Source organism: Phyllobates terribilis, unplaced genomic scaffold (genome assembly GCF_046119375.1).
Source record: "Phyllobates terribilis strain yellow unplaced genomic scaffold, ASM4611937v1 Scaffold_5__5_contigs__length_657084704, whole genome shotgun sequence".
Classification (NCBI taxonomy): Eukaryota; Metazoa; Chordata; class Amphibia; order Anura; family Dendrobatidae; genus Phyllobates; species Phyllobates terribilis.
Genome location: NW_027362765.1, coordinates 173758546 through 173781242, shown reverse-complemented (window position 1 = coordinate 173781242; position 22697 = coordinate 173758546). Strand labels below are relative to the sequence as shown.

Below are 22697 nucleotides of genomic sequence, written 5' to 3'. Positions count from 1 at the left end.
ACAAGAAGACCTCATTCAGTTGTGATTTTGTAAAAAAAAGAAAAAAAAAAAAAGAGAATCTGTGATGAATCAGATTTTCTTCATCAGTGTCAGATCTTACAATCATCGTTTTTTTTTTTATTTGTAAGGTAAAAAAAACACTGATGTGAACAGCCTCATAGCCCATAGTGGGTACGAGTAAAAAATATTGATCAATTCACATTTAAAAAGGTATCTGAATGAGGCCTTAGAGATAATGCAATTCAGAGACAGACACAGTTTCATTTCTGCCACTGAGTCATTGTTTATTCTCCTTGCAATTTAAAAGTGGCACAGCCTTCAAAGGAAGCATGACCGAAACCTCCAATGGTCACAATCTCCCCACATTATTTGCCAGGGTGCAGCGATGTCCACACCAACACTTCAGTCCAGTAGCCTTCCTTTAGAAACGCATTGCATAGGACACAAGCAAAGCAAGATCTTCAAGGCTAGGGTTCCTGAGACGCTTTGCAGATACCACTATGCCTCCATCACGAAGGTTCCATCAGTGTAACATGCTCCCAATGTGCGTCCTGACAAACATCTACCTTGCTGCAGGAGATTGCTGGCATAACAATGCAATGTTCCATGGTGGCCACAACAGTCTCAAATTATGCGACCAATGGCTGCCATATAAACAAGGGGGAGGTTGGGATTAAAAAAAGAACAGCCCAAATGAAAAAAAATAAAATAAAAAATGAAAATAAAAACAAACCACAAGATGGAGGGCAGGGGATGTTTGACACCATTTTATTAATATTTAACTGCAGTGAAAAAATAGAACCTTGTACAAGTGCCATGGTCCAACGTACATCCAGTCCGTATCTATAATATAGATAAGTTTTTTTTAATTTTTCTTTGAACTATTTTTTCAATGTTTTCATTTTTTTTTCTTCTTTTTTTTTTTTTTCTAAGTGCAGGAAATTGAGTAATCACATTAGACTCTGAAATAAAAGTAGTTAGCATTGCACGCTAGCATCACTTTAGTTCATCTTATAAGTGCCCATTGCCCATACACTAAGGAGGCGGTGGTTGTGTGAGATGAAGAATTCATGAGAACAGTCCAAATACGAGGAATTCAGGGCCCCTCTGAGACTCTATTACTTGGTTAGTTATTTGTTCTCATGAATGTAGGAGATTCAACCCACAAAACGACCGTATCTGCCGTACAAGCAATAGCCTTGTTAAAGTGTGTAGATTAAACCATTTCACTGCGCTGTGGGTAGAAAAAGCACAGAGAATGCAGCGTACAAAATCGTACACTACAGCCCCCCCTGGCTGCAGGAAAGGGTATTTCACATTCTAAACATTTAAGGATTTGATTCTTTGGCACATTTGAGGGCTATCTTTTCTTTACAAATAATGACGCTGTGAGGGGCTGATAGATCCCTCAAAAGCCTTGCACTTTTTATATGAAAGGGTAGGGGGCACTTTCCCTGTGTTTTTTTCACCTACACTTGTTATTTTACACTTCTCTGCTCTCCCTTGACCCATTTCAGATTGACAAAAGCAAGTTAACGGCGCAGGATGCCACTTGCTTTCTACAGGACTAAAGAATAAACCAAGCCAGTGTTTCCCTTAACTACTTCCCTACCAGGGGCAACTGCTACGCAGAACACCTCTGGAAAGGAAACAGTTAAAAAAATAATAATAAAAAAAAACCTAGAGAAACAGACCTTAAGTTTTGTAATCTAGAATGCTCGTGTTGTGCCTCTGGTAACAAACGGCGGTACTCCTTCAGGTGAATCCAGAAACATGGTGAACATTAAACACCTCCTCAGAATAAACAGGAAAATGACGCTCAGACTGTAGACTGCTATACCTCCGCACTCACACACACTTGCTCTTGGAGAATATTCCCATACAGATCCCCCTGGTCCTATGGAGATGTTAGGTGCAGCTTTTAAGAGTGGGCTGCATTAAAACAAGGGGGCTTGGAGGAGGGAAAAATTTTTTTTAAAACAAATAGCCAGATGTAACAACGGACTGAAAAAAAGAAAAGGAAAAAAAAAAAAGGTTGCACCAGTCACTCCTGCTCTGCCCTGGCCACGAGGCAGTGAAAGCAGACACCTAATGTGTGCAGGCCCGCAGGCCCTTGCTCCTCTCAGCTGGTGGGCGGATTGTGTTTCAGCTCTCACCCCTCGCTCCCAGGAAGTCTGCTCTTCTCACAGCACTGCTGTGGTCGCAGTATCCATGTGGTATGTTTGAAGCCTCACTCAGTCACTCTCGCACTCTCAAACATTCAGTACCCCGCTCATACGTCTCGCTTCCGGGATATAATTTTTTTTTTGTTTTCGAAAAGGTTGGAGATTTCCAGTGGGTTTTCAGCTTCACCCAGCCGCTGTGGTCTGAAGACAGAAGAGATCAGAGTAAGAAGAAAGTTCCAAAAGCAAACCGCTCCATTGCACAAGGTGGTTTCCAGGCTACATACCAAGCTTGGTTTTTTAGCTTCCTCAGCTCCTTGGTTGCCCAGGTGGCTAGAGTTTTTGTCTTGTTCACCTTTGATCGCCTGCCCTCTGTCAGTAATTCGTGAATCATCGGCCGAGTCTCCACCAATTTGACAACATCCTTTCCAAACGCCGTGCATAAGTCTCTGTTGGAATAATGACATGTTGTAGCATAAAGCCCTTCAACAGGGAAATGCCCAAAAAAAAAAAAAAGAGGGAACTGGAGAGCTAAGTTTCTAAGCTATATCTCTATCTGGTAGGTAGACAACTAAATGCTTAGAATACTAAAAATGCAGAATTTTGTAAAGAAGAAAAAATGCAAAAACAAAAAAAAAAAAAAGTGGATGAATGCAATTACAACCAGTGAATCTTTGGCACATTTCAGATAATTTGGATTAATCGCAATGGCGTCCCAATTTGATACTGACCTTTGTCTCAATGTATAGGACGACACATTATGTCACTTCCAGACACCTGAACAAGTCTGCTCATATAAACAAATCACATCATTCCCACAACCAGACTCACCCAATAAGTCCGGCACAACACGCGACCACATTGTCTGTATGATCCTCATCTCCAGCAATATGATCAATAAATGACAAGATGAACTCTACACGGGGCTGCACCAGCATCACATCAGCTAGAAGGAGAAGAGGATGGCTGCGGTAAATACTACACCCAGATCAGACCATCTAATTCTTGTGGATGCTTAACCCTTAACATGGTTACATTTTATAGCCCTTTTTGAAAACAAATAGTCAAATTACATGTGATCACAAATGGAAAAGAGTATTAGTGAGCATGCATAATCCAGCTCTTCTATAGGTAGCGAATGCAGGAGTGCACATGCTCACCCTTCATCTTCATGCATCTATACACTACCACCCTCATTCACAATTAATTTGAGGGTTATCGACCAAACTTGCCTTGTACATCTTGGCAAGTGGCCACCATTAAAGGGCTTATTCAAGACTTATTTTTTTCGGTGCATGGCCAAGAACTCATCAGAAATTATTTGCCAACTACCTACCTGTTCTGCCCGGTGCCAATCTATGCTGGCTCAGGCAGCAATACTCCTGCTTCCACTTACATAAAGTGGACAAAGCAGCTTCTGCGCTCTGCAGGACATCGGCAGTGACACCCCATTGACAGCAGAGCGGATAAGAAAAAGCTTCATTGCTGATGTGATGTCAGCAGAAGCCGGATAATCGCAGACAGGACCAGTCTGTGACGCAGCAACTACCTGCTGGTAAGTTCTTAACCCCATTACTAAAAATCAGCAAAGTTCCAGATAACCCCTTTAAAATGGAGGTCACAATATTGAAAGTGATCCTCTACGCCAGGTAAAATGAGTCTGTTCATTGCTAATAAAATATATATATTATATATTATATATATATATATATATATATATGCAATGAACAGACTCATTTTATATTTATATATATATATATATATATATATATATATATATATATATATATATATATATATATATATATATATATATATATATATATATATATATATATATATATATATATATATATATATATATATATATATATATATATATATATATATATTCCTAAGGAGGAAGTATGGCACTTAGACACGTGCAGACCAAATAAAAACTTATTCCAGTGTGGATCTGATCTATTATCTATCAGCAGTGCAGATTTTTTTTTTTTTCCCCCTTTAAACATACGCAGTTTTAAAATTGAGGCAGCTTACTGTGACCAATTGTATGGAATAAGGATCTGTCTGGTTGTACTCACGATGAACATTCTCCTTGTCTCCTTTGAGTCCCTGGATAATGCCGGTGTATGCCTCCAAGCAGCCTTCACGCAGGTCATTGAGGTAATCCACCATGTCATAGTCTGTCTAATAATAAAGAATGAAGGTGTAACTAGAACAGACTACCAGGTGCATTTTACAGAATAAGAGAAGAGCCAGATAACAAGCCTGCCATACTAACCCTATCCACTTGAGCTTGGGAGGCTTGTTGCAGAGTATTGAGCACGACATCCAAGTACTTTTTGAACTCCCCTCCAATAGCCAGAGCAATATCACCAAACACCGAAAGGATCTGTGGTTTTACCGAGCGGTGAACATTCTCGTTCTGCAAAACAAGTAGGACCTTAGGAACCAGATCAAGACACAAATTAGGCCTCCGTAATATTGAAGCCATATTTTTTTACCCCAAGGTTCTCCAATAACAGTTGCATTATTTCATCACAGAACGGCAAAATATTTGATTGCAGAGCTCGGCAAAGGTCCCCTACGAGTCCCACAGCAGCCAGACAAACCTACATCAGGAAAAAAGCAAACCATCAGTGTCAGACTTCTGTGGATTAGAGGAGCTCATAAAATTCATAACTTGCAAATGATCCACTGGATATGTTGATCCTTGGAGGACCCTTCACTGGTTGAGAAGGGTGTACAGAGTCCCCTGTTTGAAATTAGTGACCATGCGCTTGATAACTGCTGCATTCAAAGTCAATGGGACTGATGAACACAGTTCACAAGTTGAGGCCATTTCCATAAATTTTGAGTTGAGTGGGAGAAAACATGCATGACTGATGTCAATCAGGGAATCCTGGACCCCCATTCTCAATAATTGGGGATCCCAGTGGTCAGACCAGCAGCAATCCACAAGTTACCACTTATCCTGTGGATTGGTGGCAAACTGATTGCTTTGGAATGTCTGTCTCACAAAGAAACCAAAAATAATTTGGCACAACCTCCACTTTCAAACATACTGAAGAAAAGTGAGATCCAAGCAATCATTAATCCACTGCATACTACTTGGTAGCTGTGCTGAATCCATAAAGAGAGACTTTCATAACCAGACAATGAGAAATTGATAAATTCTTTATTGGTCCTCATCCATAAAACATTGCAAACCAGTAAAGAAAAGGCAGCAGCTAGAGAGTGCATTACATTACGCTTCTATGGGCTCTCATGATTGTGGGACACCCCTATTAGTACAATACAATGACTTGTACTGTTAAAAGTAGTCAATCCCTTTAAAAGGAAAACTGTTAGACTGTTCAGGAGGATTGATCCTTCTATGTGGGCATGTAGGTCATAGAAAGCGGAATAAAATTACACCTTAATATCCGAGATCCAATATCTTATTATAGAGATACCCATGTTTTTTCTTAATATGCAAATGAGCTGTTAAGATCTATGGGCAGGTCACAGATCTCTTTGAGAATCAGCCTCCAGAGGTTATTTTAAATGAAAGGAGGCCTTAACAGTGTGAGACATGTAATTACTGACAGTTTACTCTCGTGCAGAGCTGTGGCTGATTACCACTAACAGTATAGCAGAGCTGAACTTCGTCTAATTGCAAACACTTCTGCAGCGCTCTAAGTGCTTTCAGCGCACCTAAAAGCTGAGATCCTTAGATCAGGAACAGAACCAACATTTATAGGACATTTCATAACTTTCCCAAATTCTTCCAGCACATTCTGCATTGTACTACTATATCCAATTTATTATATATTTTAGGAGTCGGACTATTTTATACCGACTCCAACTCCACAGCTCTGATAGTTATAATCACAAAGCTACACAGCTCTGCAGTGAGATCTGGAGAGCAGACTTTCAGTCATTACATGTCTCACACTGGTAATTCCCCCTTTCATTTAAAATAAGCACTAGAGGCAGATTCTCAGGGAGATGCATGTCCGGCCCATAGATCTTCACAGCTCCTTACACATTAAGAAAAAGTGGAATTCTCTGTAATAAGACATCAAATCACAGATATCATTTTATTCAACTTTTTATGACCCGCATGCCCATATAGATGGCTTAAGAGGGTTGATCCTACTGACAGATTCCCTGTGAGTTATATGTATTAGTGCAGCTTTCCTCCCACACTGACCACCTCTATTGTCTATAATGGCTGCCATTGGAGGGTCAAAAACAAACACCAAAAACTGTCTGTCTAAGCTTGTATATGATCTCACCTGGTACTCTGCATAGTTCTTCAGTCCAATGCCAAGGAAAGGTTTAAATGCATCCATGTATTTCAAAAACTCTGCCCCAAGTACTACAGGGAAACAAAAAAAAAAAATATATATATATATATTAGAAGAAAAAAAATAAAATAAGGACAAACCTCAATTTAAATCAATGATCTTCAGAAAGTCATAATCAACACAGCCAATTCTGTGTGGTGCATGAACTAGTCATCCTCAGACAATGGCATGAGCCCAGGAGCAGATACACTGACCTTTCTACAATGGAGCGGGGCTCAATTCTCTACCAACTTCAGTCATCAGACACTCACCTTCTACTAAAGTGCTCACAGCCATCAGGGCATCTTCCTGAACACCTCCTGAGCCTGCTGTGCTTTGGAACATGCGCAGCAGAGAGGCCATTACCACATCAGATATCTGCAGGGCGTCTTGGGGCTGCACTTTGCGCAGTACGTTCTTGAAAGCAAAGAAAACAAAAAGGTCTGCTAAAAGTCTAGTGCACAAAATACCACCAGTCGTTTTAAGTCACCACACCATGCACGACAGAGACCCTATAGACTTTTATAAGGAGAGCTGAACACAAATCCCAAATGCAAGACCAGTCTGACGGTGAAGGATGAGGCTGTCATGTTTGCCCAGTACAGTATAAGGGCTCATTCAGCCGTCCATGCCAATGCGTTTGAGCACGGACCGCTAGTCTCCTGACTCGCGCGTGACTGCTTCATATATTTCCATGAGGCTTCCATGCTTGGACCAGGAGACCAGTGGTCAGTCCGTGCATTGCGGTCCAACATCGGACTGAAATCAAGGGACATTTGAATGACCCATAATAGTTTACAACATTTTTTCTTTGTGAACGCTGTGTGTAAATATATTTAATAAACTAAGTGTTCACCGCTTTTGTAGCCATTTTCTGAAAAGGATTGTCTGGTCTAAATCTTGTGAATCTTCACAGTGCGGGGCGAGTATTCTCCGGTGTCAGCGCCGGGAAAGGAACTCCTGTTACCGCAAGTATGCGATATGCACACTCCCGGCCAGAATCAGACTACACATTTTTTTTTTTGTAGACTACACATTTTTTTTTGTAGACTACAGTCTTCCTAGAAGACTGGCACCATACCCCAGTCTCCGAAGTTCTACTTCACTGCTGAGCACTGATCTCAAGACCCCTTGCCATCATTTCACATATCTCTGCTATAGTCTACATTTTATTTTCCACGGGTTTACAGAAACTGGCACAGAAATTAATTCTACTACATATTATACAGAGTATCACCTATTAAGAATGGGAATAACTTAATGGCGGTCTGACCATTAAGCCCTACCAATCCAGAGAATGGAGGTCAAGCATGCACAACTTCACCTAAGGGCTCATAGACATCCGTGGATCTCTGTCCGATCACGGACCAGCTGCAGGTCTCCCGACCAAAGTGTGACAGCCTTGTAGAAATGCATGAAGCGGTCGTGCTCTGGTCAGAAGACCTACAGCTAGTTCGTTTGTCTGTTCATTACGGTCCATGCTTCGACAGAGATCCGCGAACATCTGCATAAGACCTTATTCTCTACGAGACTGCTGGAAATTGCCACCCATGGCAGTCTCATAGACAATGGTTGAAACCGACGCAAATGCTATTCAGACAGGGTCCTACAGATCAGACCGCCAGCAACTAATAGGATAGAACTTTTAACTAGCACAACTCCTGTAAGCCGGACCTTTAGACAAATCAGTGTTTTTATTGGTTGTGAACACCAACTTTTACAACCTGCATGGAAATATGCTCCTATTCCACAGGAGCAAGATTTACTTTGAAAGCAATTGAATACTATATATATAAAAAAGAATGCAAATGGAAAGTCTTCAGAATGTCATAATCAACACAGTAAGGTCTGTGTGGTGCATGAACTAGTCATCCTCAGACTTGTGGTTACTTCTGTATAGATCAGAGAATCGCAAGGGAAACGTGTTATGAAGGACACTTACCTGGAGTGTTGCACAGAGGAGTGACTGCAGATCATTAAACTGTATCCTGTCTGATGTACTCTGTATGTGGGACTGGTAAAAGAAATGAGAGGTGGAATGCATAAAAACAAGATGTTGGCTCCAAATGAGTTACGTCTCACGCAGCAGATGCTCCCACTCCTACCTCCATCTGAAGCACTTGCTGCAGCCTCTCCATGATCACTAAAGTAGTTTTTTGCACAGCCGGGTAGCAGTCCTTGGCACTGTTTTTTACTATCTCCATTAGGGCTTCGTAGGCAGAGCTTCGTAGGTTGTTCTGGTGTCCATCAGGTCTATGTAGGGGAGGAAAAGCAGACTACTAAATTGCAAGTTCCAATATCAACCCACAATAGTGTTGCAGACCAAAAAAAAAAAAAAAAAAAAAAGCAATTAGGACGTCTTCAGAGAGTCATAATCAACACAGCGTTAGATCAGAGTGGTGCATGAACTTGTCATCCTCAGACAGGTAATAAAGCTCTTACACAAAGTATGACAGTCACTATTCGTGTGTAATCGCTACGTTCAATCATCCGAAGAGAATGTAATCCAATAAACCAAGGATGGAAAACCTTCTTTCTGCTTTTGGGGGCCGTACAAATTTGCACGCCAACTCTGCCCACAAAGTACGTCCTGCCGCTGGCACTGGTGTCAGGACATAATCTTTCATAGCACGCGCCTCAGCGCCTTCAGGGGGGTTGGTGTAGCGGGGTCATAGGAGGCAGGGTCGCTGCTTCAGGAGGCCAGCGGCAGGAGATCTCAATCTGCGCAGCTGGAGTCAGCCATTTTCCCAAAGCCCACCGCAGAGTAATCAATAGAAAGGAGCACTCCAGTCAGCGCCAACATCTTCGTTGCACCCAGGGCCCTCTACGCACTCCTGCCACCGGCTTCCTGAAGCAGCGACCCTGCCTCCTGAGGCCCCGTTTTTTTATTTCCTCTAATTTCCTCCCAAAAATTTGGGGTGAGTCTTATATAGTCTGCAAAAAAAACCTGTAAACCCAGCTCTGCTAATGAAGTGAGTCACTAAAAACACTTACCGGTCAGTCGTTTCCAGCAGTTTCTGTACAATCACCTCAAAAGAGCTAGACAAGCAATACGAGGCTGGCTCTACTTGGTCATCTGTTACATCTGCGGCTTCATATGCAGCCTCGGCCAAACTAGAGAAGGCCTAAAAGCAAGCAAAACTTATAAGTACTGCAATGTACCATGGCAAACACTGGATACAGACCACGACAATTAACTTACCCAGCAGACATTTGTAGCCACCCTTGGCTCGGCCCCTAGGCCCTCTATGAGGCACTGCAGTAGTGGGACGAGGTAGACATCATTGATGGCCGCCTCTGGCAGAAGCTCACATATTCTTCCTACAGTCCAAGCAGTAGTGTCTCTAACAACCACACTGGGATCCTTCATTAACTCAATGAGAGTGGGCATAGCCTAGGATAAAATAGAGGAATTGCAAAGCTGGAAGGCAACCAGATCTAACCCATTGCAAGTAATTACCCAACTTGCTTTTATTAACATTTTCTAAATGCATTTGTTAAAGAAGTTGTCTTGTACTTTTATATTGATTGCGCATCATCCTTAAGCTAGGTCATAAATACCAGATTGGTGTGGGAGGGGGTGCGACTCTCGATCAGCGGTTTTTGGTCCTCCGGATATGGTCAATTGTGGAGTTGCCCACACAGCTCTGTAAACTGTTAAAAAGGCCAGACACTGCACATCCAGCCCCATAGAGTTCAAGAAGCTGTGTAGTTTATCTGGTCATGGCCTGCAATAGAAACAGCGGATCGGGCGGGGCGGTGTTGCACCCTCAGTCTGGTATTGACCGATCCTAAAACCAAATCGATATAAAAGTACTGGACAACCCCTTCAGAAAGGAGTTGTCCACTACTCGTACTTCTGAATCCCTGTTTCCTCCCCAGTAAAAATACTTATACTCTCCCCTCCTTCAGACAAATTATGACACCCCGAGGAAGAGCTGCGCTGATTGGCTGCAGGTATCGTGTGACCATGTCAGACAAGCCCCAGAAGAGCCAATGCAAACATCGCTGGAATGGTGGCAGAGACGAAAAAGCGTTATTTTACTGGAGGGAAAGGGATTCAGAAAAGGTTGTCCCGAGTAGTGGACAATTCCTTTAAATCCCATTTACTACCCTTATGAGCATGCCCTCTTAGATAAAGTTTGGTTTAAATTCATAGATCAACAGGAGGATCCATCTAAATAGGTTATCTCAAAATCACTGGCAGTGTAAATGTGACAAACAAATAAAAAAATTGGCAAAGCAATGATGTTCTGTACATGCACATGACTGCTGCAGCAAGTCAGAAGCCTTATTGAGCATACTTGTAGGTGGTGCATAATGCCACCAGTGATTGGCAGCAGAGGTTAGACAGCACTTGGAGCTATGAAAAGCCAATTGCAGTGAATGCCACCTTTACAAGGAGGTTTAGACTTTGTATAACACTGCTGTTCAAATGTCTTCAGAGATTCATAATCAACACAGTCTGTTCTGTGTGGTGCATGAACTAGTCATCCTTAGACAGTAATTTTTACAAGTGAAATCAAAGAAAGCACTAACCTGGTAGCTGTATGAATATGTTATCAGTAGTAATAGAATGTTTTACATTTCTGCTCTATTACACATGCATCAATTCATCTTTACTGATTGTATGCCATGTCAAAATGTAGAATTGTACACAAAAAAAAAAAGCAAAAGCACTAACCTGGATGACTAAGGGCTTCAGCTGGCAGGCTTCTGGACCCTCGAGTATACTTCCAAATGCCATGACTGCTGCATCCCTGTAGCGCCAGTCTGGATTCTTGATGTGTTCTTTAATGAATGGCAGCACGTGGGGGACAATGTCATCTTCACAGCAGGTAGCAAGGAGCATGAGGCACACCCCAGCAGCCTTGCAGGGGTTCCAGTCATCGTCGTCATCATTCTCATCCTAGTAGCAGAGATCAGGTGGTTGGATACTGACAAGATACAAACCCTTGCAGCATTACAGGCTTTTATGTACTAAAATGTTTAAAAGCCATAAATCCAAAAAAAGAAATATTCACCTGTTTCGTAAGTGTCTGTGTCAGTATTGGAACGAGGTACTGCAACGCCCCTTTAGCATAGAACTTGCTGGTGTGTTCTGGCGGTCTCCCCTGCTCAGCAGCCTGAAAAAGCAAAAATTATGGCATTGCAGCAGCAGATTGCCATCACGTTGTATAGTGACTTTTTGGCAAGGTTTCAAGAAACTACAGCAAAACCAAAGAAATGAGCTGTAGTTTCTTGTACTTTGTATAAACAGGGGCGTAACCCCCCCCCCCCCCTTTGGAGGTAGGCATTTCATCTACATAGCTTCCTATGGACAGATGTCTGAACAGTCAGGCCTCTGCAGCTCTGGTACACCTTGACGAGGTGGGATGGCCGTTTTTTTATTTTGTTTTTATTTAATCAAAATAGTGCTAAGTACCCCATGTTATATACATGTACTGTAACTATTTACTTACTAAAATTTATATTTAAAAAAGTTATATATTTTTTTATTACCATTTTATACAGATAATGCCCAATTTAGTCAAAACCCCAATTCTCAGTCTTCAGAAAGTTAGAATCAACACAATATTTTATGTGTGGTGCATGAACTTGTCATCCTTAGACACAGAAAAGGGCTAAACTAAAAGCATGGGATCATAAGAGTCATCATAAAACAAGGCATAAGACACAGAATCACAGAAATAAGAAACTGCCCAATTCCTAAACTAATATTTCCCAGATGCATCTGTTCTAAATGCCGAGTAGCCTTTGCTAGGATCAAATGTGCCCCGTTTCATGTAATGAGAAACTTAATCCTGTTTAACAAGCACTTGTTAAACTGTCTCTTGGGAAAGTGGAGAGAAAAAGAGGGTATGAGAATCTTACATGCCATGTACTCCAATGGACCAGTGGTCCTACAGGTAGTCTGCAGAAAGCACCTTAAACTACAGGAACCCCATGATATAACCAACTAACCCTATAAAGCAATTTAATAAGCACAGTTCAGACCCGGTAGTATTAGGCTATAATCACAAGCAGATTTCTTGTAAAATTTCTCCATCGGGTATGAAACTAGTTTTTACCATTAAAAGTGATAGAATCCGATTGAAGGGTTACCTCAGATGCCTCAATTGCCAGGTCCATCTCCTCATCGCATACGTTGGACCAGAACTCTATTCCCTGCAGAGCCACCTCATCTATTTCATTCTTCATTGCCTCCACAGTGATCTGCAACACAAGATCTGTCACACCATGCTTTGCGTGATATCAGAGCCATCAAGATCAGTCATGTAACTCACAGCAAATAGGGCCGGTCCCATGTAGGTTTCCATATACTGGTAATACAGGGACATGATCTTCACCAGATTCTGTAGAGCAGCTACCCGCACCTACAAAACGGAGACCACATGGTAAACAAGAGGCGGTGACGTCACACTGACAACGTGTCCATTATTCAGGAACTCACCCTAGTGTCAGGACACTGTGTTGCTTCACAGACCACTTGCATAATATAATGCCTTTCGGACTAAAGGTGAAAAAAGGAAAAGATATTAAATAGTAAAAATCACATTAGTATAGACATCCCAAGCGGCACAAGACTGGGGGTTACCACTTAAATGTAAGATGGTCTTGTCATTTCACAAGTCTTGGGGAAGCAATGCATTTTGACAAAACAAAATTACAAATCTAAACTTTGATTGTTTTGAAGATGGTTCAGGTCGCCTTGCCACAGCAAAAAAAGAAATATTCTGTGATTTTCTGGGCCTCTCACTGACTGCTGAAGTCACTTCCTAAGTCAGCAGAGTGAGCCATCAGACAAGCTCTGCCCTAACAATAGCAGCTTCATGCCCAGGGACCGGATGCTGCCAATTCAGCAATTCCACACATTCTTTATGTACTGCACCCAGCTGGGTAAAGGCCAGCGGACAAATGGTAAAGGGCACACACCGACACCACAGGTAGAGTATTCAAGACCACCCACTAACCTCTTTATCAAAGTTAGATTTGGTGAACTCCAGAGAGTTGAGAAGAGCATTTGTGGCTGCGAGCCTAACATTGTTGCTGGGCTCCTCTTTTCTCATACCCTGGATGATAGCAGTCAGGATTTCATTGCATTTGTGTTGTAATTGTTCAGGGTCCTTAAAAAAAAAATATATAAATAGGAAAGTATAATTAAGACTTTACCTGCACTACTGTAAACATTTCTATAATTATAGTGGCTGTAAGGGAAAATTAAACTGGGTAGGGAATGGGATATGTATTTTCTTTTTTTTAAAAAACACACAACTGTGTCCCCTACGCATATTGACACCCATCTGGATCCAGCAGAGGCCGCTCCATGGTTATGCAGGGACAGTATACACTGAAGTCACTGTACCACCAGCTGCCGGACCACTGTGCGTGTGGCCTGTGATTGGCTGCAGCAGTCAGGTGATCTGAATAGATCATCAAATGTTTTATTAGGCGCTGTAGTCACCTGACTGCTGCAGCCAATCACAGACCACAGCAGCTGGCTGGCGGGACAGTGACGTCACCACATACTGTCTCTGCACAGACCAAGGATTTATTTATTTCCTATGTGTTTTTTACATATCCCATCACCAGGGAAAAGTTATTGTCAGAAAAAAACATTTTAATGGTTGAAAGTATTTCCTGTTGCAATATGGTAATAACTTTACAATGTCATTTGTTTGAATCTGTTCAGATATTCTTAGGTCCCACATCTGCATTCATTCTGACACAGAGCTAGCATTCACTCCCTCTCCCAGTATTTGTGACATGCTTAAAGAGCGCGGTCTAAGCCAGACCTATCACACCTGAAGCAGAGAAATAGGGCTATCTGGCTAGGAAGCTTCCTCCAAGTAAACCACTAACAATGGACTATTCAAAGTAGGAAAGTTCTGATTGAAATGTAAACGAAGACATTTTCCCCTCAGCTAGACAAACCCTTTACAAGAGTTCATATGATCACCTTCATGGCAGGGACCCTTAACCCCCAGGCCATTGTCTGTTTTTGTTTTTTGCTCCCCTTCTTCCCAGAGCTATAGCTTTTTATTTTTCGGTCAATATGGCAGTGAGTTTTTTTTTTGGGGGGGGGGGGGGAAACAGGAATAAAAAAAAAACAAGTGAAATTGCAAAAAAAGTGCAATTTCACAAGGTTGTCTGTGTTTTTTACACCATGTTCACTGAATGCTAAAACTGACATACCATTATTATTCTCCAGGTAATTACAAGTGTGTAGACACCAACCATGTATAGATTCCTTTTTATTTAAGTGATGAAAAAAAAAAAAAAAAGTCTCCATTTTCCAAGACCCGTAGCGTCTCCATTTTTCAGGATCTGGGGCCGGTGAGGGCTTATTTTTTGCGCACCGAGCTGACGTTTTTACTGATACCATTTTAGTGTAGATACGATGTTTTGTTCGCCCGTTATTGCATTTTATTGCAATGTTGCATCGAGCAAAAAAACCCCGTAATTCTGTTTTTTTTATTTCTTTTATCTCGTTACGCCATTTACCGATTGGATTAATTATTTTTATATATTGGTAGATCGGGCGATTCTGAAAAAGGCGTTACCAAATGTGTAGATTTGAATTTTTTTTATTCTATCTTGAATGGGGAGAAAGGGGGGGTGATTTAAACTTTTCTATTTTTAATTTTTTTTTTTTTAAATGCTTCAATAGTCTCCATGGGAGACTATAAGCTGCGATCATCAGATCGCCTGTGTGTAGCAGAAATGCTCACTTGCCATGAGCGCCAACCGCTGGGCGGCGCTCATAGCATCCTGGCAATGACAACTGCAGGTGTCTCCTGCAGACCCTGGGTTGTCATCCCAACACATCGGCAACACATGGTCATGTGACATGGGCGGGACCAGAAACTGACAGCAGCATTTAACTAGTTAACTGTCCACCCGCAGCTGTTGGGGGCACATGACAGCTGATCAGATCAGCTGTCATGTCCCTGGAAAGGTGCGGGTTCATCGCCGGACCCAAAGGGAGAGACAGGACATGTGCCGTACATGTATGGAACATGTTAAGGGGTTAATCCAGGAAAGGGGCCAACGCACTCGGTCACAAACTTTATAATCCGTCAGCTGCCTAAATATATTGCAGGGGTCAGAAGTGTATTGACAGCACAAGTGTTTTCTAAAAGGTAAAATGCCTTAATGCAAGTTATTCATGCATCTAGCCCCATACTATTAGCAGGGTGGTTATTACACGTCACATGGAAGGGTGGAAATAGGGGGGAGATATCAGAAAATGCTAGCCTGCTTAAGATCCTTTTTTGATTTTCCAGCGTTCCTGCTCTTACATTTGCAGAGTGCAAGCATTTAGGTACGATGGCCTTTTACACCAGGCACTGTATCAGGGATGCCCAACCTGCAAGTAACATGTAGGTTGAGTTTTCATTCTCTGTGGCCACCCCCGAAAAATCTGGGCAGACATGCTTGTCTATGTAACAAAAAAAATGCTTGTCTATATGACTGGTTGCTACTTCCATGCATTTTCAGTGTGAAGAGTAACATGAAGTGCTGGAGTTAGCACCAGTATGTACATACGGTGCACTGCATGGCTCCATAGATTGGCAGAATGATTGCAGTAAGGAGCAGCTGAGGTTGGAAGCTGCCCATGCATGTGAGTGGCTTTCGTCATTGTAGTTAATGGGATTAATGAACCAGTCAGATGTCTCAGCAGCTCAAACTACAATGGATAGAGTATCATGCATGGTCTCTTCCTTACTAGTGTGGGCAGGGAGGAGAATTTCAATTATGATATGTTGAAGTTCTGGAACTGTAGCTGTCACCTGTTCTACATTTATAGCACACTAAACGTATATGATCTAATGGAAATACCCAGTTCTGTTCTGAGGACCACCTTGTCAAACTGAACCAAGTAGGTGCCTCCCACCTATAAACAGTAATCTGTCAGTGCATGCTAGCAGCTCAGCCAAGATGTTAAGGAAGTGTCTGACAATGGGCTTATTGACCGTTTCCAATGACAGCCAGCAGACTTGTGGACAATTCTGAGATATAACAGAAGGAGTGGAAGAAAGCTCTTATGGATACATTAATTTCCTATGTCAGGTAGTCATAGGGCCACATTACTTACAATGTCCTGGCAGATGTACCCGATGGCCTCCAGTGTAGATTCCTTCATGTGTTCTGTGCTGCTTGGGTCTGTGACATTGGCAACAAGCTGTGGAATAAGCTGAGGCCATTGGTTGACTGGTATTTCCGCACATGCTATCCCAGCCACGCACTGCGATGCTGAACTAGGCCTATAGCTCTCAGTACCTAGTGTTCGCAGCACCTGAGATACAAAATAAAAAGTTTTATGTAGCATTAGTTGGGTATGGGAAGAGGGTCAAAAAAAATATATATGTATAATATGTATCCATCATCTGATCAGGACTTACCAAAGCCTTAATTTCCCTACGGATGTTGGAGTCAATTGCCAGCCAGCGCTGTTGGTTCTGGGTCTTCACATCTGGATCTTTTGAGGTCAAAGAGTTTTTAATCTGCAGACCAGATGCAACTCTAGCTACCTGACTGTTTCCAGGATTCCCAAGGACTTTTGCGAGCTCCAACAGGAATGTTGGCTATAAAAAAAAAAAAAAAAAAAAGAGAGACCAAAACAATAAGAATTGAGAGTCTTTTTAAATAAAAAATAATTGAGAGCGATACACAATATACACACAATCCATCTTTAAGGCCACAACAAAGAGAACATGTAGGAAGAATGTCAAAGTTAAGTCCCATAGATCCATAAATGCTTTACTACTTTAAAAAGATGTTTTCTGTTTTGGGAAAATCCCTGTCCCCTGACAACAGTTTATATATAAAATAAACATGAAATGCTTTCCTCGCCCTCCACAGGTCCAGCAGGGAGTCTCCGCCACTCCTCCCAAGGTCTCTTATTGTCTGTAGCACTGACGTCGTGTTGACAGCGCTGCAGACATCAGACACCGGGAGCAGTGACAGACGCTCGCTGCATTTTAACCTTCCCAGGTGCAGCTTTTTAAAACTGCAGCAGAAGACAGGGGATTTCTGAAACAAAAAAAACCCTTTAAGTGAATGCACTGGAACGCAAGCGCTAATCAGATTAGTATTTTTGGTCCATGTCAAAACGGACGATACACAAAAACCAAAGCAAATGAACAGTTTTACACACAGACCAATGTTTTGCAGGGAAAAAAAGTAAAAAATAAAATGCATGTGTAGCCAGCTAAAGCCGAAGTTTGTGATGCTTGAGTTAATCTTTGTGCGATGTACATTTTTACAGAATTTCTTGTAAGTAGAATGAATATCTTGCAGAAAGAAGCTCTGTCCCTGTGTTTCTCTACTTAAGTGGGCTTTCACTTGCTACATTTGCCATAAAACAATGAAAAGGCAAGGATGAAATTATCCCTCTATGAGAAGCACAACACTTGTAAATGGAACCAGTTTGGAATTTTGGAGCACCAGAAAGTAGACTTGCTCGATTTCTGCATTTTCTAAGTCAAGGGCCCAATCTGCACATCACCTTTTTTTTTTTTTTTTTTTTTTTTTTTTTTAGAGTTGGAGAGATTTTTATGCTGTAATCCTCTCTGAACTCGCCTTCATTCCCCTATATTAAGAAACTGTGCCCCTGAACAATATAATGCATCACCTGGACTCCTAGATTATTATGGTTTATTATGAGGTATTAGCATACATAGGTCCCATATGCCGGGAATGAAAAGGCACTCAGAGGATTAACTAGTTGGAATTTGTCTCTTAAATGGAACCAGTCAGGCGAATAATGCTGCCCAATCCAAGGGAGCATGAATCGCTGCCTGGCTTGCAAAAATGCTACCAAGTTTAGTATTCTATTAACGCTCGTGTTTGAGAGGATATACTTTGAAGCTCTGGTTGGGGAGCATAAACGGTGACAAGACTAGTTGAGGTCTGCTTCTGGTTGGCTCTTCCCAGTGCCGCTGTAGGTGGTTGACAGGTCTCTCCCTATGTGCCTGCATTGCAGCTACACATACCCATCAGGAGTCATGCATTATCAGAAGCCATGTCCAGAGGCAACATTATCAGCTCTGCACACCTATCAATCTGGAATTAAAGACAACCCCATGAAAGGGACTGTCGGCACAGAATGACTTTTCAAGTTCTGTCCCACTGTTTGGTGTTTCACAGCGGGACCAATCATTTAAATACACCTTCCCACCTGCTTGTTTTCCCTCTATCTCCACGCCCCTCTGATTGACAGCTCTGGCTTCATAGGGCCAGAGAAGGGTAGAGATAGATGGAAACCAAGCAGGATGGAAAGTGTACATAAATGATTGGCCCCAACGTGAAGCACCGAGCATCTGTGCTTGGTTTGCAATCATTCTGTGCTGACAGAGTCCCTTTAAGCCTTCCACACATGGCTTTTTTTTTTTTTATAATAGTGATAGATTCCCTTTATGATTCGTTTTCAATTGCAGTTTGAAAAAAAAAAAAAAACGCAACATAAAGCAGTGAAACGGAATCCTTCACAAGGAATATTCATAATTACTAGTGATGAGCGAGTATGTTCTGTTCCGAGTATGCTCGGGCGAGCACCGAGTAGTTACAGCTGCTCGGTGATATGTTTGAATCGCTCCCATGTGCATGATTTGCGACTGTTTGACAGCTTTACTACATGTGAGGAATGTCTATTTCTTACACATTCCTCACATGTAATAAAGCTGTCAAACAGTCACAAGTCATGAACACAGGAGTGATTCAAACATATCACCGAGCAGCTGTAACTACTCTGTGCTCGCCCAAGCATCCTCAGTGAAAGGGTTAACAGAACATACTCGCTCATCACTAATAATTACAGAACTCCTAGAAGCAGCAGCAAGCAGAGATCTTGGCAGCTACTGCTTCAAGTGAAGCCAAGGTTCATCTTTAAATCAGATAACGGACTAGGAAACGCCCACGCTGGAGGAAACTACATTCAACAGATTGACTACTAAACTGCAACTTAACTTCAAAATGTTGTGTGCCCTTATGTAAGGGAACTTTGCAGAGTGGGTGAGAATCAATTCACAGGACTCAAGTCTATTAGCCATGCCGGTGACCTGTGGCCACTGAACAGGACCCCCTTGTGAACCACCTCTAGGCCAACAGCAGTCGCAGCTCTTCTTCTGATTAGCCAGCCTGGCGCAATGTCACATACATCATACCAGGCTAATCAAAAGAAGAGCTTCGGATGCAGTCAGATAGGAGTGTGGTCACAGCTCCCGGTCCAGCGGCCACAAATTACTGGCATGACCGATGGACTGGGTCCAGATAATAGATTTGCACAAACTCAAGAAACTTGCAGTCCCGCACACATCCCTGGAAGAGGTGACTGATCGGGACATACCTGCCTTACTCCCCAAGCAGGAAACTTGTATGTGTACTACATTCATGTACAGCAATGTTTCCCAAAAAGCTGCCAAACTAGAGATGCCCCACTGTCCTCAATTAGGAAGCAGCTGAGCCTGAGCAGGCAGAACACCAGATCAACACAAGTGCCCTGCCAAACATTGTTGGCAGCTGCGATTTCAGGTGCTGCCCAGTTGTCACAGCCGGCACAGGCATCAGCCGCTTCCTAGAGGAGAAGGACGGTCCTAGGACTCAAATGTTTGCACTCAAGTATTGCTCTAATCTTGGCCCAAAAGGGGAGTTTTTATATTTATTTCCTGATCATGCTATATCTGTTGGTGCCCTGATGAAGGAGTGTGGAACACCCGGAAACGCGTAGGCATTTACCAATAAACAAGGATATTATTACATATTCCTGACTTGAGGATCTTTCAGCGGCGCGGACGTATATCTCTACTTTCACCGCCTTTGGATCAATAGTGTCTATGGGAGACTTGAAGCTGCCATCATACAATGGCCTCTGCTACAGGGCTTAAGCCCTGCTGTGTGTAGCTAAAATGCACGTTTAGTATGAGTGCTGGGCAGCGCTCATAGCATCCTTGCAATGAAAACCGCAGGGGTCTCCTGCAGACCCCGGGTTGTCATGCCAACCCCTCGGTGACCCGCAGTCATGTGACAGGGGCGCCGATGGGCGGGATTAGTGATGCAATGATTTGGCGCCGGCGTCACCACAGTGGCACAGGAACCCGGGACCGCAAGTGCCGACACCACAGGAACTGGGCCAGCACAGGAGGTGATTATAAGCTTTATTTTATCGGGACCAAACATTTTGATCATGAAGGGGTAATCCTAGTAATGGACAACCCTTTGAGTGGAGAGATATCGGATGTTTATGCATTATTCTGTGGACATACCATAAATATCTAAACCACTGCTGGCTGGTCCAGAGAAATTGTCCAAGTGGCCGCTGATTGGCTGCAATGGTCACGGGACAATGTCATGTGACCAGCCGAAAATAACAGAACCAATATTGCTAACTGGCACTACTGCAGGATTGGGAGTATAGATTATTATTCCTTATGGTGCCGTGAAATTATTAAGCAGGGGATGCCTAGAAGGGAGGACTTGTCAGTCACCACTCACTTCCAGCCTGACCAGAGACCCTGATCCCAGTAATGTGTCACTTACTGGGCTGCTTGCTGCAGATTTTATAAAATCCCTCTTTTCTCTGCTGCAGATCTAGCAGTTCTCTGAACGCTGAGCTTTGTATAACCAGCCCATACCACTGATTGGCAGCTTTCTGTGTACACTGTGCATAGGCAGAAAGCTACTAATCAGTAACTTGAGGCGGGGTTATACAGAGTTCATGAATATGTAGGACTATATATGGCAGCAGGTTTACTAGTCCTCTAGTGATCATCTCCTACTGATAAATGATTTTATGAAAACTACAGCAAGCAGCCCAGTAAGACACATCCAGGGTGTCTGCTTCTACATCATGCTGCTCTTCGATAAGGGGTGAGATTGCCTCTTATTAAATATTGCGGCAGCCTCTCAGTCTACCTGCCCGCAGAGGAATGCACAGACCCGGGGCACAATGATCCCATCAACCTTTCTATAGGGCGGCTTTATCACTAACACTGCGTTCCGCAGGTCACTGCTGGTGGGTACTATACATAGAGCCTATGGGAAAGCTGGATGTTTCCTGTGCTGACATCAGGAGCAGTGTGGCAGGAAGAGATTAGAGCAGGGGTCCTAATACACCTATAACACTGTATGAGGGGCAGCACCAAGACTCCAGAAATCAGCATACACGAGAACACGTAACATTTCAGGGTGTGACAGGAGGGAGAACTACAACTTCCAGCACGCCCGGAGCGGCCCTGTCCCACATGGGCTCTGCTTCCCGGCACTCAGTACTAGGCCGCTCGTCAACCCAACGTGCTGGGCCACCTCCCCCTGCGCCGCTCCCTCAGCCTCGCCCTCCCATTGGACAGCCGCCACCCGGCTCCATCTCTCCTAGAGACCCTATTGGCTGATGGCTTGTGGCGGGCAGGTTAGGCTGTGCATTGGCGGTTAGAAGAGGCCCAAGCACGGCCCTTTCCTAACACACGGTAACCGGCAACCTGTCACCCCCAACCCGAGCAGTGCGCGCTCTCCGCCTGTACAGTCCGGGCCACTGTCCTGGAGCTGCCGGCCCCGCTATTCCCGTGCACCCTCACAGTCCCCGGCTTTTTCCTTTATTACCTGGTTCTCGACGGCCGCCTGCTCCAGAAACTTCTGCGCCGCCTCCAACTCATTGCGGTCTACAGGAGACAGAGAGCGTGGCACAATTAGCCCCCATTCCGTCCAGCAGGCCCTGACTGCTGTCACACCCGGTAGCCCACCCAGCGCCCATTACACCCAAACCCGTTAATATTTGGTCTCCCTGCAGGCTCACTCACCGGGAGATACTGTCTTCTCGAGGATCGTGATGAGCTCCATGCGGGCGGTACCGGGTCACTGCTCGGGCGCTGCCGGGCGGTCTGCCGGAGGGAGGAAGGGAGCGTGGCGCGGAGGGATTCAGGCGCGCAGTGCAAGAGGGGTGGAGTTAGATCGCGCACTGATATCAGCCGGATCTCACTCTACGCACAGCTCGCTGATTGGTGGCTGGCACGCTGCGGCTCTAGTCATTGCCGCTAAGGGTTGTGGGATGGAAGGGCGGGATCTCGGCGGCGGCTGAGACTGAGGGCGGGGTTTATCAGGGGCATGTGACTGCAGGTGCCGCGCGCCTTGGAGCTGTCACCTCGCTCTGTGGAGGGCTGCATTGAGGAGGGTCGGCGAGGCAGGCAGGCAATGGGCGCCTGAG

General features: G+C 43.6%; 1 protein-coding gene across 1 annotated transcript; it reads right to left on the bottom strand.

Annotated features, from left to right (window-relative positions):
- Window positions 1-258: 258 nt before the first annotated feature.
- KPNB1 (karyopherin subunit beta 1) lies at window positions 259-22466 on the bottom strand. Its single transcript, XM_073683477.1, has 22 exons — window positions 22294-22466; window positions 22097-22155; window positions 16903-17085; window positions 16596-16796; window positions 13471-13623; window positions 12951-13010; window positions 12784-12873; window positions 12602-12712; window positions 11521-11622; window positions 11181-11405; window positions 9699-9890; window positions 9491-9621; window positions 8602-8749; window positions 8439-8510; window positions 6769-6913; window positions 6446-6528; window positions 4670-4777; window positions 4447-4590; window positions 4247-4352; window positions 2994-3108; window positions 2450-2611; window positions 259-2366 (listed from the first exon to the last, which is right to left on the bottom strand). Coding segments are annotated over exons 1-22 (2631 nt in total). The 5' UTR covers window positions 22334-22466; the 3' UTR covers window positions 259-2365.
- Window positions 22467-22697: the final 231 nt, after the last annotated feature.